At 41.8% G+C, this 12,697-nt stretch overlaps 1 protein-coding gene and 1 non-coding gene across 3 annotated transcripts in view; one reads left to right on the top strand and one right to left on the bottom strand.

The window, feature by feature from the left end:
* The window catches only part of kalrna (kalirin RhoGEF kinase a), a 131,892-nt gene that overhangs the window by 37,057 nt on the left and 82,138 nt on the right, over window positions 1-12,697 (bottom strand). For both annotated transcript variants that reach the window (XM_076746303.1, XM_076746304.1), the window contains exons 39-40: window positions 2,902-2,980; window positions 2,460-2,627 (exon numbers count right to left, since the gene is read on the bottom strand). In XM_076746303.1, the coding sequence (XP_076602418.1) occupies window positions 2,460-2,627; window positions 2,902-2,980 (247 nt within the window). The remainder of the gene's footprint in view (window positions 1-2,459; window positions 2,628-2,901; window positions 2,981-12,697) is intronic.
* On the top strand, window positions 3,044-3,150 carry trnal-caa (transfer RNA leucine (anticodon CAA)). The gene is made up of 2 exons: window positions 3,044-3,080; window positions 3,105-3,150. It is a non-coding gene; the product is annotated as a tRNA-Leu (tRNA).

Raw genomic sequence — 12,697 nt, 5'->3', positions numbered from 1 at the left:
ACATCCAATACAAAGCAGGTTTCACTTCAAAACTGAAGCTCATGGCTGGATCAATACTGACTACAAATTTAGAACCTGTAACTTTTGCTTTCCTGTTTTTAAGTGGTTTGAATTTGGCATTTGCACATTCCGCAGCTAAAGGGGCTCATAGCGTCTATTGTAGACCTACATGCTGGAGCAGTGTTGGTGTGTTTAATATTCAGGGACAGTCAGGAGAAAATGTATGAACATTAAGCCTCATTTGAAGCCAATTAAATAACTAGAGTAGTAGCTTGGATGTGGGAAACTGTTTTGCGGTTGTGATGACTCACCCTACCCCTTGTCTAACTTTGAGAATGGATGCCATTACATTTACCAATTGCAATTAACCTACATTATGGGGCAGGCTTTTAAATCATCTTTTCTTTCTTTGTTCTCATGTTCTCTTACATTGCCAATAGATTGTTTTGATTCTTGTAATACTGTGATGTGATACTGATAAATTTGATGTCCTAGTAACTGCCCCTGATACTTGTTACTTCCACCTACAGCATGAACTCTGGACACTATGGAATTAAGAATTTTCAGCATGCACTTCCTCTATGATGTAAAAATCCCATAAAGCATTGAGAAATTGTTCTCATGATGAGGAGCCACAGCCAGTGCTGTTTTCATCTAATCCACAGGCACCATCGGCACATGTGCTGTGTCTCATGCACTGATAACAGTCAGTAAGGTTACTTTGAACAAATGCCAGGAAGGCAGTGTTTAAACAGCTATATGTTGCCCCCTCTTGGCCAGAACAGGAACACTCCAATTTGTGTTTGAGTGTGTGTGTGCGCGCAAGTGCACAGGAATGGGTGTGTGCGCACACACACACACACACACACACACCATAACCATAGCAACCATCCTATATCAGGTCATTTCTTCTATGTGTGTCGTGTCCTCGTTCTCTGTCCACAGGTGAGGACTGAGACAGTGTCTTTTTGGGATTTTTTGACTTATGCCAATGATGGGATTTATGCGAAAAATGTTTTGGTTTATACTGAACTGAGACTTGGTCAAATGCTCAGAATCATATTGTACACATGCATACACTGATACAGCTGACAGTTTGAGCGATCAAAGTTTTTCAGTGCACCAGAAACAACAAAGCCACAACTTTTCTTTTTCCAGTAACTTTTCCAAAACTCTGTCTAAAATCCTGGCTAGATTTTTCCGATGGTGCAGTGGAGGAAACATCGTCTCCACATGCTCAGACACCCTCCATTACATCCATCTGTACGGTGTATTTAAAGATGTCCTCCTCAGTAAATAATGCATACATACAGTAAATGATGACCATTTAAAGTTTATTTTTAGGAGCTCTGTTCAGTGTCTGAGGGAGGCTTGGTAGGTATAGCAATCCAGGTTTTATCTATATTGTACTGTCCACATCTCACCAACAGAGGTCAATGCAGATCAGATTACTTGAAGGGACCTGACAAAAGGAAATCAACATTCTCTATTTTACTACTTACTCAACTAATAAAGGTGTGATCAAAATGAAAAACACCTACAGGTATTTTTTAATTGAGTGATTGAGTGGAGTGATTGCCTTTTAGAAACTGGGGGAAAAAAAAAAAAAAAAAAAAAAGTTTTTCCTTGAAGGGAGGGTCAGCAGAGCTCTGGGAAACATATCACAGCTGGACTTTGTCCTGACAGGCTTTCCCAATTATGTAATGACTGAAATCCACCCAATCAGGCCACTCAGCATCTGACCTGGAGAGCCTCCACACTTTCAGTTAGAGGAGCTGTATGTGTCACTCTTCACTTACACTGAGGCTTCAAATTTATGCAGAAAACAAAGTCTGCAGTTCACAGAGATGACACAGATAACTGTTCCTCATATGCGGAATTGTGTTAATTTCAAAGGAGTCTTTAGAAATGTATGGATAACATTCACAACATCTTAATTCCCAACAGAGTTTACGTTTCCTTCTGCAGTTTCTGTCAATGAAATGGCACCAACAAAAAGTGTCAGTAACTGTATGCATACACAATGCACCATGAAGACCATGCTAATCCTGAACCAGAACAGAGACAGAGATCATATGAAGTACAATGCCTTCTTTTACTATTTCATTTTACTTCTAGAAAACTTTTAAACTCTGCATTTCCACCAGAGCGATGAAAAGGTGATCATTACTATTGCAAAACAAGTTAAACAGAGTACACCCCAAGTTTCTTAAACTGCATCCATGTTTCCCTCACTTGAATCTTCTCCTCGCATCCCTCTGTTCATGTCCATGCACCCCTCCCACCAATGCTGCATGGACATGCATGGAAATGAGGAAATCCTCAGAGATTCCTCCTCGCTTTTCAGAAATAAGAGCTTTGGGAGCAAGAGGTCAGAGCAAAATGACTTCCAGTTCAAGTGAGGATTGCGGAACGAGGAAACACACCCAAAGACTTAATTTGGACTTGGTTCTTCCTACCTTTCCCTGAGCTGAAGAAGCAGTCCATCTCCACACTGGAACGCGAGTGGGACACGCAGAGTGTGGAGCTGGGAACCAGTCCCTCCTGTGGGGGGCTGCGGTCGGTGGTTCGCACCAGACACCAACCAGGCCGCTCACTCGGCCGCTCCAGCAGCTCCACCGTCTGGCCTGGAGAGAAGAGCAGGGAGCTGTTTAACAGCGTGGCAGCCTCAGGTGATCTCATTTGACTACTTCAATTATCCAGGTAAACACGTTATTCATTGCAGTTTCAAAATAGACTCATTTCCTTTTACCTTAACTAAAACACATGAACCCAAAATAAAGAGAATCATTTCGTTCAGCATAACAAGTTTTAGATTTAACTACTTAGGTCAAACTATGAATGCACACAGTTGACAGGCAGATCCAGACTGAAATGACAGGACAGAGAGCGTTCTCTCACCGGTGCTGACGGACATCTCTGTGCTGCATCCTGCCGTGAAGTCCTGAAGGACGACCGTCAACTCACAACCACCAGAGAGCTGCAAACAGAGAGAGAGAGAGACGACACATTTGATTAAACTTCTCCAAGTTCATTGTTAGTTGTCAGGATGGCCGAGTGGTCTAAGGCCCAGACTCAAGGTTAATCCTCCCTGAAGACGGGACTTCTGGTCTCCAAATGGAGGTGTGGGTTCGAATCCCACTTCTGACAAGTACTTTCCCAAATTTCCCCTACGGGGGATTAATAAAGTGTTATCTTATCTCAAAACATTACTGCTATAACAATGAAAACTTACAAATATAAAGTGCTTTTCAACTCCTGTTTGTGTGTGTGAGGCAAAATGCACAAACTATATAACCTTGTCAATCCCTCACAGTTATCGACTTTTAACATCCTTAATCTACATTTCAACCTCAAAGAATCTGCGTATGGTTGAAAGGAGAGGAAGAGAAACTTAATGGAGCCCCAAGTCAGGATTGACATTTAGGTTTACACTACAGACACTGAACATTTCCATACAGAAAAGTGCATAACTGAACTTGTACTTGATGTACCTGAACTACATCACATGTCTGAACCAGTCTGTATGCCTCTGGGTGAACACACTGTTGACTGAGTACACTTGACTTTTTAGATTTAAAAATGAGAAACTGCAGCAGCTGCTGTTTGGTGTTTGCAGATTTTAATCTTCTGCTGGAAGAACAGGATGAACCCACAAGATGTGGACATGTATTCCTGACTTCTATTTGGTTTTATAACAAACGCTGAACCTAACACACAGGCAAAGGGCTGGACTGAACAGGAATAAAAGCTGTGAGAGTGTGTACAAAATCAGCCGAGGGTAAAGGACTGCTGTATGTTTTTACATTGTCTGTTGCCACAAACATTTCCTTGCAGTCTACACCGGAACCATTTATTGGCCTGGAAATGACACAGAAAGACAACAGGAGGGGCAGATGGAAATTCAAACAAATGAAATACGTAGTTTTTATGACACCCGCTAATCTGTGAGATCAGTATGCTGACCGTCAAGGCACTGATCACACTAATCAGTTAAAGCCACTGGACACGTGGCCTGAAAAGTATTTCTGTGTAACATTAAATATTCAAAAATAAACAAAGCAACAATGAAGGTAAAAACGTCTTCACCCATGAAGAGGTCAGTGCTCAAAAACTCAGCTTGACTGCTTCATCATAGCTGTGTGGGAGTCGTTTGCTCAGAATTGAGTGACAGTAACAAGAAAAACCACCATCAACAGATACTGCTTCATGTTTTCCTGCTTGGTGCACTGACATACATTAAATAATCTTTCTCCAACTGAGTTTTAAACCGGTGAGAAGATCTCAAAGGTAACTGAAATCTCTCATGTGAAACAACCAAAACTGCTCAATCTCTTTTGCCAGAGAGAGTGTTCATGTAACACCATCACTCATAAGAAAAAGATGATATGAAAATATGCTTTCATACATTTTTTTTAAATGCTCTGCTGTGATTTCACAATAAATATTATCAGCATTTCACAGTCAATGTTTGACAGGAAATGTTGAGGAAACAAACTGAACACGTAATCTATAGTGTAGTCATAAAGTGCTGACGTTGCATGCTGCAGACTGTCCTTATGGCTTAATAAACCTGTTGTATCAGGAGTAAACTGACATTCATTCTCTCTCACACTCACACACTCACTCACACACACACACACACTTTTCATATGATATTGTTGACATCATGCTGCTGGGGTGTGTTGACCTTTACTCCCATTAAACTTAATATGACCTTCACATCACCAACACATGAATACATTCAGTAAAACAACAACAAGAGCACACACACACACACACACACCATGAAGATTGTCTTCCCTGCTACTGTACAGCTGCCTCTCTCTTGTCCCTCATGTTCAGTATTTAACTGTGTCAGGACCTGAGCTTAGCCTGCCGTGGCTTCATCTCCACCCCCGCCGCAACTCAGCAGGTTCTGTGCCGCCCCAGTGACACCCAGCGGCCTGTGTGTGACCCTCCGCTGAGACACGTCACAAATAACTGCAGCATCTCAAGGGAATACAATGGCCAATACTTTTCCTTAAAGAACAGCTTCCTCTCAGCCAGTCCACTAACACACACACACACACACACACACACACACACACACTTCCTCACATTTTCATGTGCAATAAATCCTCAATTAAAGTGTGTATTAGTGACTGTTAAGATTATCTCTACGCTCTGACCATTCAGGCTGAGTTGGTGGTGATATCTCAACACACCTTTTCCAGCACCATGGCCAGCACTGGCCCTTTCGAGAAGGCCTTCCCATGGGTGGTGTGAATAAATAGTCCTTTCGCACAGCTGCAGGAAAGGCTATAAGCTAGCTGCAAAGAGTCAACCGATACACACTGCCTCTTACAGCGTGGCAAAGCCTGCTATCCATGAATACATGGATGTCGAGGCTAATTTCAACAGGCTACACGCTCCAGTTCGCCAGTCCCCCCCTGTCCCTTGTGTTATGCGGGTAGACGGTCCACTTGTCAGTGCTGGTTTGTGGAGAGAGGCTCAGATCGATAGCCCTAATCTCTCTCAAGATGTTTCCATTAAAGCAGTGCTCCCCCGGCCCTCACGTCAGCTACAAGAGTGATTGACCTATGCGTGCTGTCTGTCTCACCGTCCTGCCTCTATATTACAGAGGACAGGAGCACAGCAACTTTACAGACCAGACGCTGTTAGTGATAACAAAAGAGAAGAATAATTTGTGAATACATTTAATGAAAATCAGGCCAATAGTTTTTCTGTAATTCTGCTGACAAACAGACCAAGTATTAGAGCAGTGTAACACTAAAAGCAGAAGATACATCTATGTCTAACTTCCTTCTCCTTCCTCTGTCTTGTCTGCTCCATACTCATTGTCTTGGAAAATGTCAGGGAGTGTGAGTGTGTGTGTGTGTGTGTGTGTGTGTGTGTGTGTGCAAGCAGGCGCTCTTTGTCAGGCTAAAGATCTCCTAGCAACAAGGACCCCTGTTTCTATAAAGGTGCAGGTAGTTTATACCTGACAGATGGCCCCACACACACACACACACACACACACACACACACACACACACACACACACACACACACACACACACACACACAGCCCCACGCAGGTGTTTTCACTTATTCTGGCTGGTTAGACCTGTGCTCAGGTTGAAGTCGGAGCTATAAAGACATGATGACATCACCAAACTCTCTATTATTAAAAATGTAATTCTCTCCATGTGGTTGCGCAGGCATGCCGGTTGATACATAGTGACAAAATGGCGTTAAAATGGAGTGCAGGCTGCTTACGCGATGGCAGGTCTGAGATTGAATCTAGCTGATATTACATAGCAGCAGGTATAATGTACTCTTTCCACAGTGTTTGAGTGTTGGCAGACACTACTATTTTCCATTTGAATTGCAGCCACGACCAGCCACATGAAACGCGCTTTTATTACTCTGTTTGGTTTACAAAGCTTTATGGACATGTGGTATTTTGTTTACTTGCCACACAACCCATCAATTGATCCACACTGTATTCCGCTGGTGCAGCAATGCTGTGATGTTTGCTGTAACGTCAAGTCGTCTGGCAAGGCACTGAGCTCGCCAATCAAAATACTGCCTGTGACTTTCACAGTTTTTACGGTGTTAAGACATCTGATAAGCCTTCGAATGCATTCATCTGTCACTCTCAATGGACTTCCTGGACTGGACTCACTGGTACCTTAAACAACCCCATCAATGCAGCCCCCTGCACCACCATGCAGGGCTAAACAACAACAACAACAACAACAACAACAACAACAACAACAACCCGCTTAGATTAAAGTCATTTTTGAGTTTATGGTGGCAATCAATGCCAGGAGAGGAATTTTAACATTATCAAGCCAATTTCCAGCATGCTATACATTTTTTTATGATATTCATTACACTCTCCATAGGAAATTTCTGAATTTGAAGGCTATATTTAATGTGTCTTTTAATGTTCATATATGCCTAAAGACAAAATGAAAAGGTTTTGATATCCAGCTTAGCAGATCGAAAGCAATAGAACACACACAGTACCATTCTAATCTGACAGTCTTGCTTGTGTGTGTGTGTGTGTGTGTGTGTGTGTGTGTGTGTGTGTGTGTGTGGGTGTGTGGGGGTGTGTGTGTGTGTGTGGGTGTGTGTGCGTGTGTGTGTGTGTGTGTGTGTGCGCGTGTGTTCCAGGGTGTGCCTTGTGTGACTCTACTGCTATCTGTCATATGACCCATTTCCGTGCACTGAAAACAAACACACACGCATGCGCATACTAGCTTGTGATGGTCATATGTTAGAGCAGAGGAAGACAGCCTTAAGCAGAACAAGTACATCTCACCTCCTTCAACAGCACCTGCTGAGATCAGGAAACTTCATGTCATTGATCGGATAATAAACTTATCCAGTGAATAACATGAAAGATTTTCTTAGCGGTGGATGAATATGCTTAAGTGTGCTGCGTGTGAACAGCAGCCTTCATTTAGCAGTAGCTATATCAGTGAAACTGTGTGCTCTAGCTGTGGTTTCATTCAACAGAACATCCGGAGGAATGCTTCACAAATACAGAATAGAATTTGACAGAGTATACTTAAAAAGCTGTCAGCACCGATGTTTGTTAGAACTTCATAAGTGAGGGTAAATTGGCTGGTTTTATTGTTGTTGCTTTAGGAAAAGATTAAAGATGCAGATCTGTTCCCTTCAGCATCATGTGCGCCATGCCAAAACACTGCAGACAAGCAGCGCTCACTGAACGCTTTGCAGTCAGAAGTCAGAAAAAAGTTTACATAGACCTTAGCCAAACACATCTCAGTTTCACAATTCCTGACATTTAATACTCATAAGCTCCTTAAATGTATGACTTTCATGTTTCTTTGTTTGGTGCATAGGCTTCTGAACATGTTTGAGTAGCTGCAAGGGAGTGAAAACTGTGAATACACACATAAACCTGTGACAGTGCATGTTTATGTGTGCAATATTTTGGCTCATCAGGGACCACTAACCCAGTCACTAATTACTATAATGCACAACTTCTGACCTCAACATCGGAAAACTGAGCTTGTACTTTACATCAGGTTTGACTTTTTGTCCAAACGTGACCATAAAACATGTTAATCATACTTTACTTGCCAGAATTGAATATTGTAGGGAAAACTCATAAAAATGTTGGCAGTTGAAATTGTGGAAATGATTAAGAAACATAATCCGGGCAGCGTCACAATTCTCGAGTGTATTTAGCCAATGCAAAAATATATCAACATATCTCTCAAGACAGTAGTACAACATTTCTATCATGTTTTTGTTACTGAAACAGCTGTTCTAGTTAAATAACTTCATTTTCTTATGACTGTAGATATTCCAGAGCCTTTGTCACTGCTAAAAATAAAAGAGCTAGCAGCCTTTGTCGGCTGTTCAACAGAGTCTGTTACCATCATTTTCATTTTAACAATGTCTGGGAATTGTAAAGACCAGCCATGGTTTGCTTGTCAAATCTGAATTTATTACTCATCCATAAGAAATGACACATTCAGCAGATGTGCTTTTTATGATTGTACTTTTCACACAAGTAGCTACACTTTGTTCCACTTTCCTAACTTATAACTTATAACGTAGCTCAGGATAAGTCTATGTATTAATTATAGGGTTAGGGTTAACCCTAACCCAATTTCAGGCAGAAAAAAAAAGTGGTTCCAACAACAGTCAGACAGTGAATACTGGAGTGAGTACAGCGTCTTCCTGGAGTGGAACCCATGGAAAAATCCCTCACGTCCCAAGTCTGAATAGTGGGTAACTCCAAATACACTTCTATTTCAGGAAAAACCCCTCCCTGTGTGTGGAGCTGTCCACAGTCTGGAAGCCAATGTGCACTACAACACATTGTTAATCTCTCTGAAATGCTTTGCGAAAATCTGTTTAGACATCTTTCCATTTGTTAGATCCAGAGTTAGTCACAGTCAGTGTATCAATGTTGAGCTGGAGCTCTATTAACACACTACCAGCACCACACATCATGGAAATACAAAGCAGCCCAAACAGAGCAGCCACAGCATAACGTTGCCCTCCATATAGAGCAGGACAAATGCCTAAAGCATGGCTGTGCACTCGAAGATGCCCATTGGATGACAGTTTTAGCATTCTGATCAAATGATGCTCTAATGCTACAGTGTGGGTTTTAATGAGTTTAACCGTAAGAAGCATAAACAAGTGTTTGTTGTTTGTTTGCATGGGAGCAGAACAGCATTGCAGAAACCAATCAACCACTTCAGCATGGCCAAATTATGTCTGAGCCACAGACACACTGCACAGATGAGAAATTCTGCACAGGAAACAGTGTGTCCAATAAGACTGCCTGCTGCTCTATAATACAACAGAGGACACATACTGCAGAACTGGAGAAGTCAAGACGCTGTTGAGAAACCACTCAGACCAAATCACCAGCATGCAGTGTAGGCTTCAAATCATCAGGTGCACTGCTTTAATAGCAACCAGGAGCCAGTGCAAAACACATGAGAGGCATCCATACAAACCTCTTTAACAACTCCTGCAGCATAACCTACTTCTTTACATTCAGCATTTATGGGATGGTATGGGATGATGAGGTGACAGTGTTGCTCTGTGTCTGATAGGTAGGCACCATGTTAGCCTTAATATCCATGTTAGCCAGTGGTAAACTCTGTGATGGCTATGCAACAGTTTTGTTTTTTTTTAACCTACCGGAAGCCCATAGTCTCCTACTGCAGCATACTATGTTTGAATAACTGATTTAATAGTCTGTGAGTTTGACAGATGGATTAATGCAGCGTCAGCAGTAATGCAGGCGCTGTGCCAGACTGTTGTGGTGAAGGGGGGGCTGAGCCTGAAGACACAGCTTTCAATTTACCAGATGGACGCAACCCAGCCCTAGATGGTCGGATTGATCAATGATTTTACTGGCAATAACTATGACAGAAAGACCCCTCAGCTCTCCTCAGAAGTCTTAGGAATGTTGGATAATCTTCTCTTCTATTGTAGGAAGAAATTCTGAACTTAGCAGTCGGTAACATCGGTTCTGTTCTGCTAATGGCAGTTAACCTACCAATTCACAATTCAATTTTTTAACTGTCAATAGTAACAGACTGATAATCTGGTAGTGAGACTCGTTTCTAAATCAGACTTTCTTAAGTTTGACCTTTGACTGCCAATGCACAAACTACATGTGAAATATTTGTTCCTGTCAGTAGTGTGGATGGACTGCGGTGCATTAAGTCAGCAAAATGACAGCATGAGATTCCAAATCCAGGACAAAATGCAGTGGAAGTTTGAGCGAAGACTTTAAATTAGTTGTTTCTTTCCTTTCAGAAAAACTGCACTTCACTCATGGCGTCAAAAAGTTAAATACCACAGTAAATCCATGAGGGTGTTTACAGTGTTTATAAAGTACTTCTACTCTGTAATCTGAATTATACTGACTGAGATTCAGCCATGTGGATGCTCACATTTCATTTATCCTGTCTCTCTGTGGCAGCTAATGGCCTGTTTCCTGCCTGTCTGTCTGGCTGGTACACACACACACCCTGTTTAACCATTAACCACTTCCATTACACACACCCACGTGCACACACCCTCCTGCAGTCCAGCTTTATAACATGCTAAGTGAAAGTCAACAGTATGTATGATCTGGATTAGCATCTGAATCAGTGATTAAACCTCAACAGTAACCAGCTACTACACCTCAAAAGAATCTTTCTCAGATTCCAAATTCAGATGAAGAAGCAATTCAACCCTTGAAACTCTCAACAGCTGCAGGAGGAGCGCTGCACAGAGACCTGCTCTTTTTACAATTGTCACTGACGCAACCTTATCTTCACAGGAAGACTGAACGTCACAGACTACAGGTCAAAATCAAAGGACTCTTAAGTGGAAAATCCAACAGGATTGACTGCACACAAGACCTGTCTTCTCTCAGTCACACAGAAAATCCAGTCAAAACAGAGGAGTGTGCAGTGAGTTGAAGATAGTTTGGCAGGAGTGATGTGTGTCTGTGAGCGCTCAAATGCTGGATTTATGTAGTATAACAGATTTACTTCTATTAATGATATAAAAATGAGTATTTTAGGATTTGTCTGTGGTCGTATACAAAGTGGCTAATTCCAACTAACTTCTCTGTTATGACCAAGTGGCTTTTTCCTTGAACACTCCAACACCTCCAATCATTACAGATGTCATGTTTGCATGGTGAAAACAAGATCACAGACAGAAAGTGTTTGTCAAAAAAATTAAAACTAAAAAACTTTAGTACATTAACACATTTTAGGTCATTATCATTATCTTTTAAATCCCCTTCTATGACAGCAAGAGTACCGAGATGACATGAGTTAAACATGACGCCGCTACTTCCAGACACACAGTCTTATAGTAAAGCATTGTATTCGTGATTACAGACAGTAGTGAATGAAAACAATGTTTAATGTGCTAACTAGTGCCAGTAGAGTGGGTAAGCAGCTAGTGTGCAGTGTGTAGTCCAGCAGTTTGTACTCACTCTGCTGCTCTCTTTGAACAGTTTAAAGCTCATCCACTTTGGCATGTCGACTTCTCTTCTTCTGTCTCCCTCTCTCTGTCGCGCTCTCTGTCTTTGACAACTCCCTCGTTTGTGTTGTTGCCACACACACAAACACACCCTCTTTCTCCTTCTCTCTCTCTCTCTTCCTCTCCCTCTCCCTGAACAAACAGCCGTTTGATGGCAACAGCACTCTCCTTGGTGTGTGCATGTGTGTGTATGTGTGTGTGTGTGTCAGCATGGTCACATTTCTAACACTCTGTAAGTTACTGGGGCACTAAAACTGCCAGGACTGTGTGTGTGTGTGTGTGTGTGTGACTAAAGTCATGGAACATGTGACACAAAAGTCATATGACCAGCAGATGGCTTCTGTATGGCTTCAGTCTGAACCTGACACTGAATGCATTTGATTCATGAGAACACACACATGTAAACAATTGTTAAGTAGTGTTGCAGTGTTGTAGCCGTATGGTGGAACACCAACACGACAGTGAAGGATATCTTCATCTCAGAATGACACAATGCTCAGCAACCTTTAAAAAGCACTACAATACATAATCAGTTAATATTACTGCAAAAGTAGTTACATTAATAGATTTATCACATTCACTTTCACCTCAGCGTGAGTTTGTCTTATGTCATGACAGCCGCACAAAATCAAGTTAGGAAATACGGTTAGGAATGAATGAATATGTTACAGGCACATACAGTCGATACAAACTGGAACAAAACCAATCAAGGTTTCTAACTTTAGCTAAAGAGATCGGCCAGGGAGATTTCCTGTTGATGTGGCCTGTATCCAAAGCTCAAGAACTACTCCTCTGAAACTTTCATGTGACAGCGATGCCAAATATGTCACATGCACAGTTTAATGGAAATTAAGTTCTCCTAGCCATGCTAGCAGCTCTGTGAGGCTGTACTTTAACCACTACTGCTGTGAGCTAAATGCTAATGCTAGCATGCTATCATGCTAACAATGACAATGCTAACATGCTGATGTTTAGTATACATCTTTATTAGGATTCAACTGGAGGGGGGCTTAAACGAGGGTACCAAACTCATAGCAGGCCATTAAAACCTCGCTTAGACATTTCATTGAAAACTAAATCTCAACCTTATGGTAGCATGAGATGAAAGATCAAGGGATCTCCAAAGTCATTAAGATTCATCCAAATGTAATGGCAAGGTATT

This window comes from Chaetodon auriga, chromosome 13 (assembly GCF_051107435.1).
Source record: "Chaetodon auriga isolate fChaAug3 chromosome 13, fChaAug3.hap1, whole genome shotgun sequence".
Lineage (NCBI taxonomy): Eukaryota > Metazoa > Chordata > Actinopteri > Chaetodontiformes > Chaetodontidae > Chaetodon > Chaetodon auriga.
Note: the sequence above shows the minus strand (reverse complement) of the source record. Positions and strands in the feature narration are given on the sequence as shown.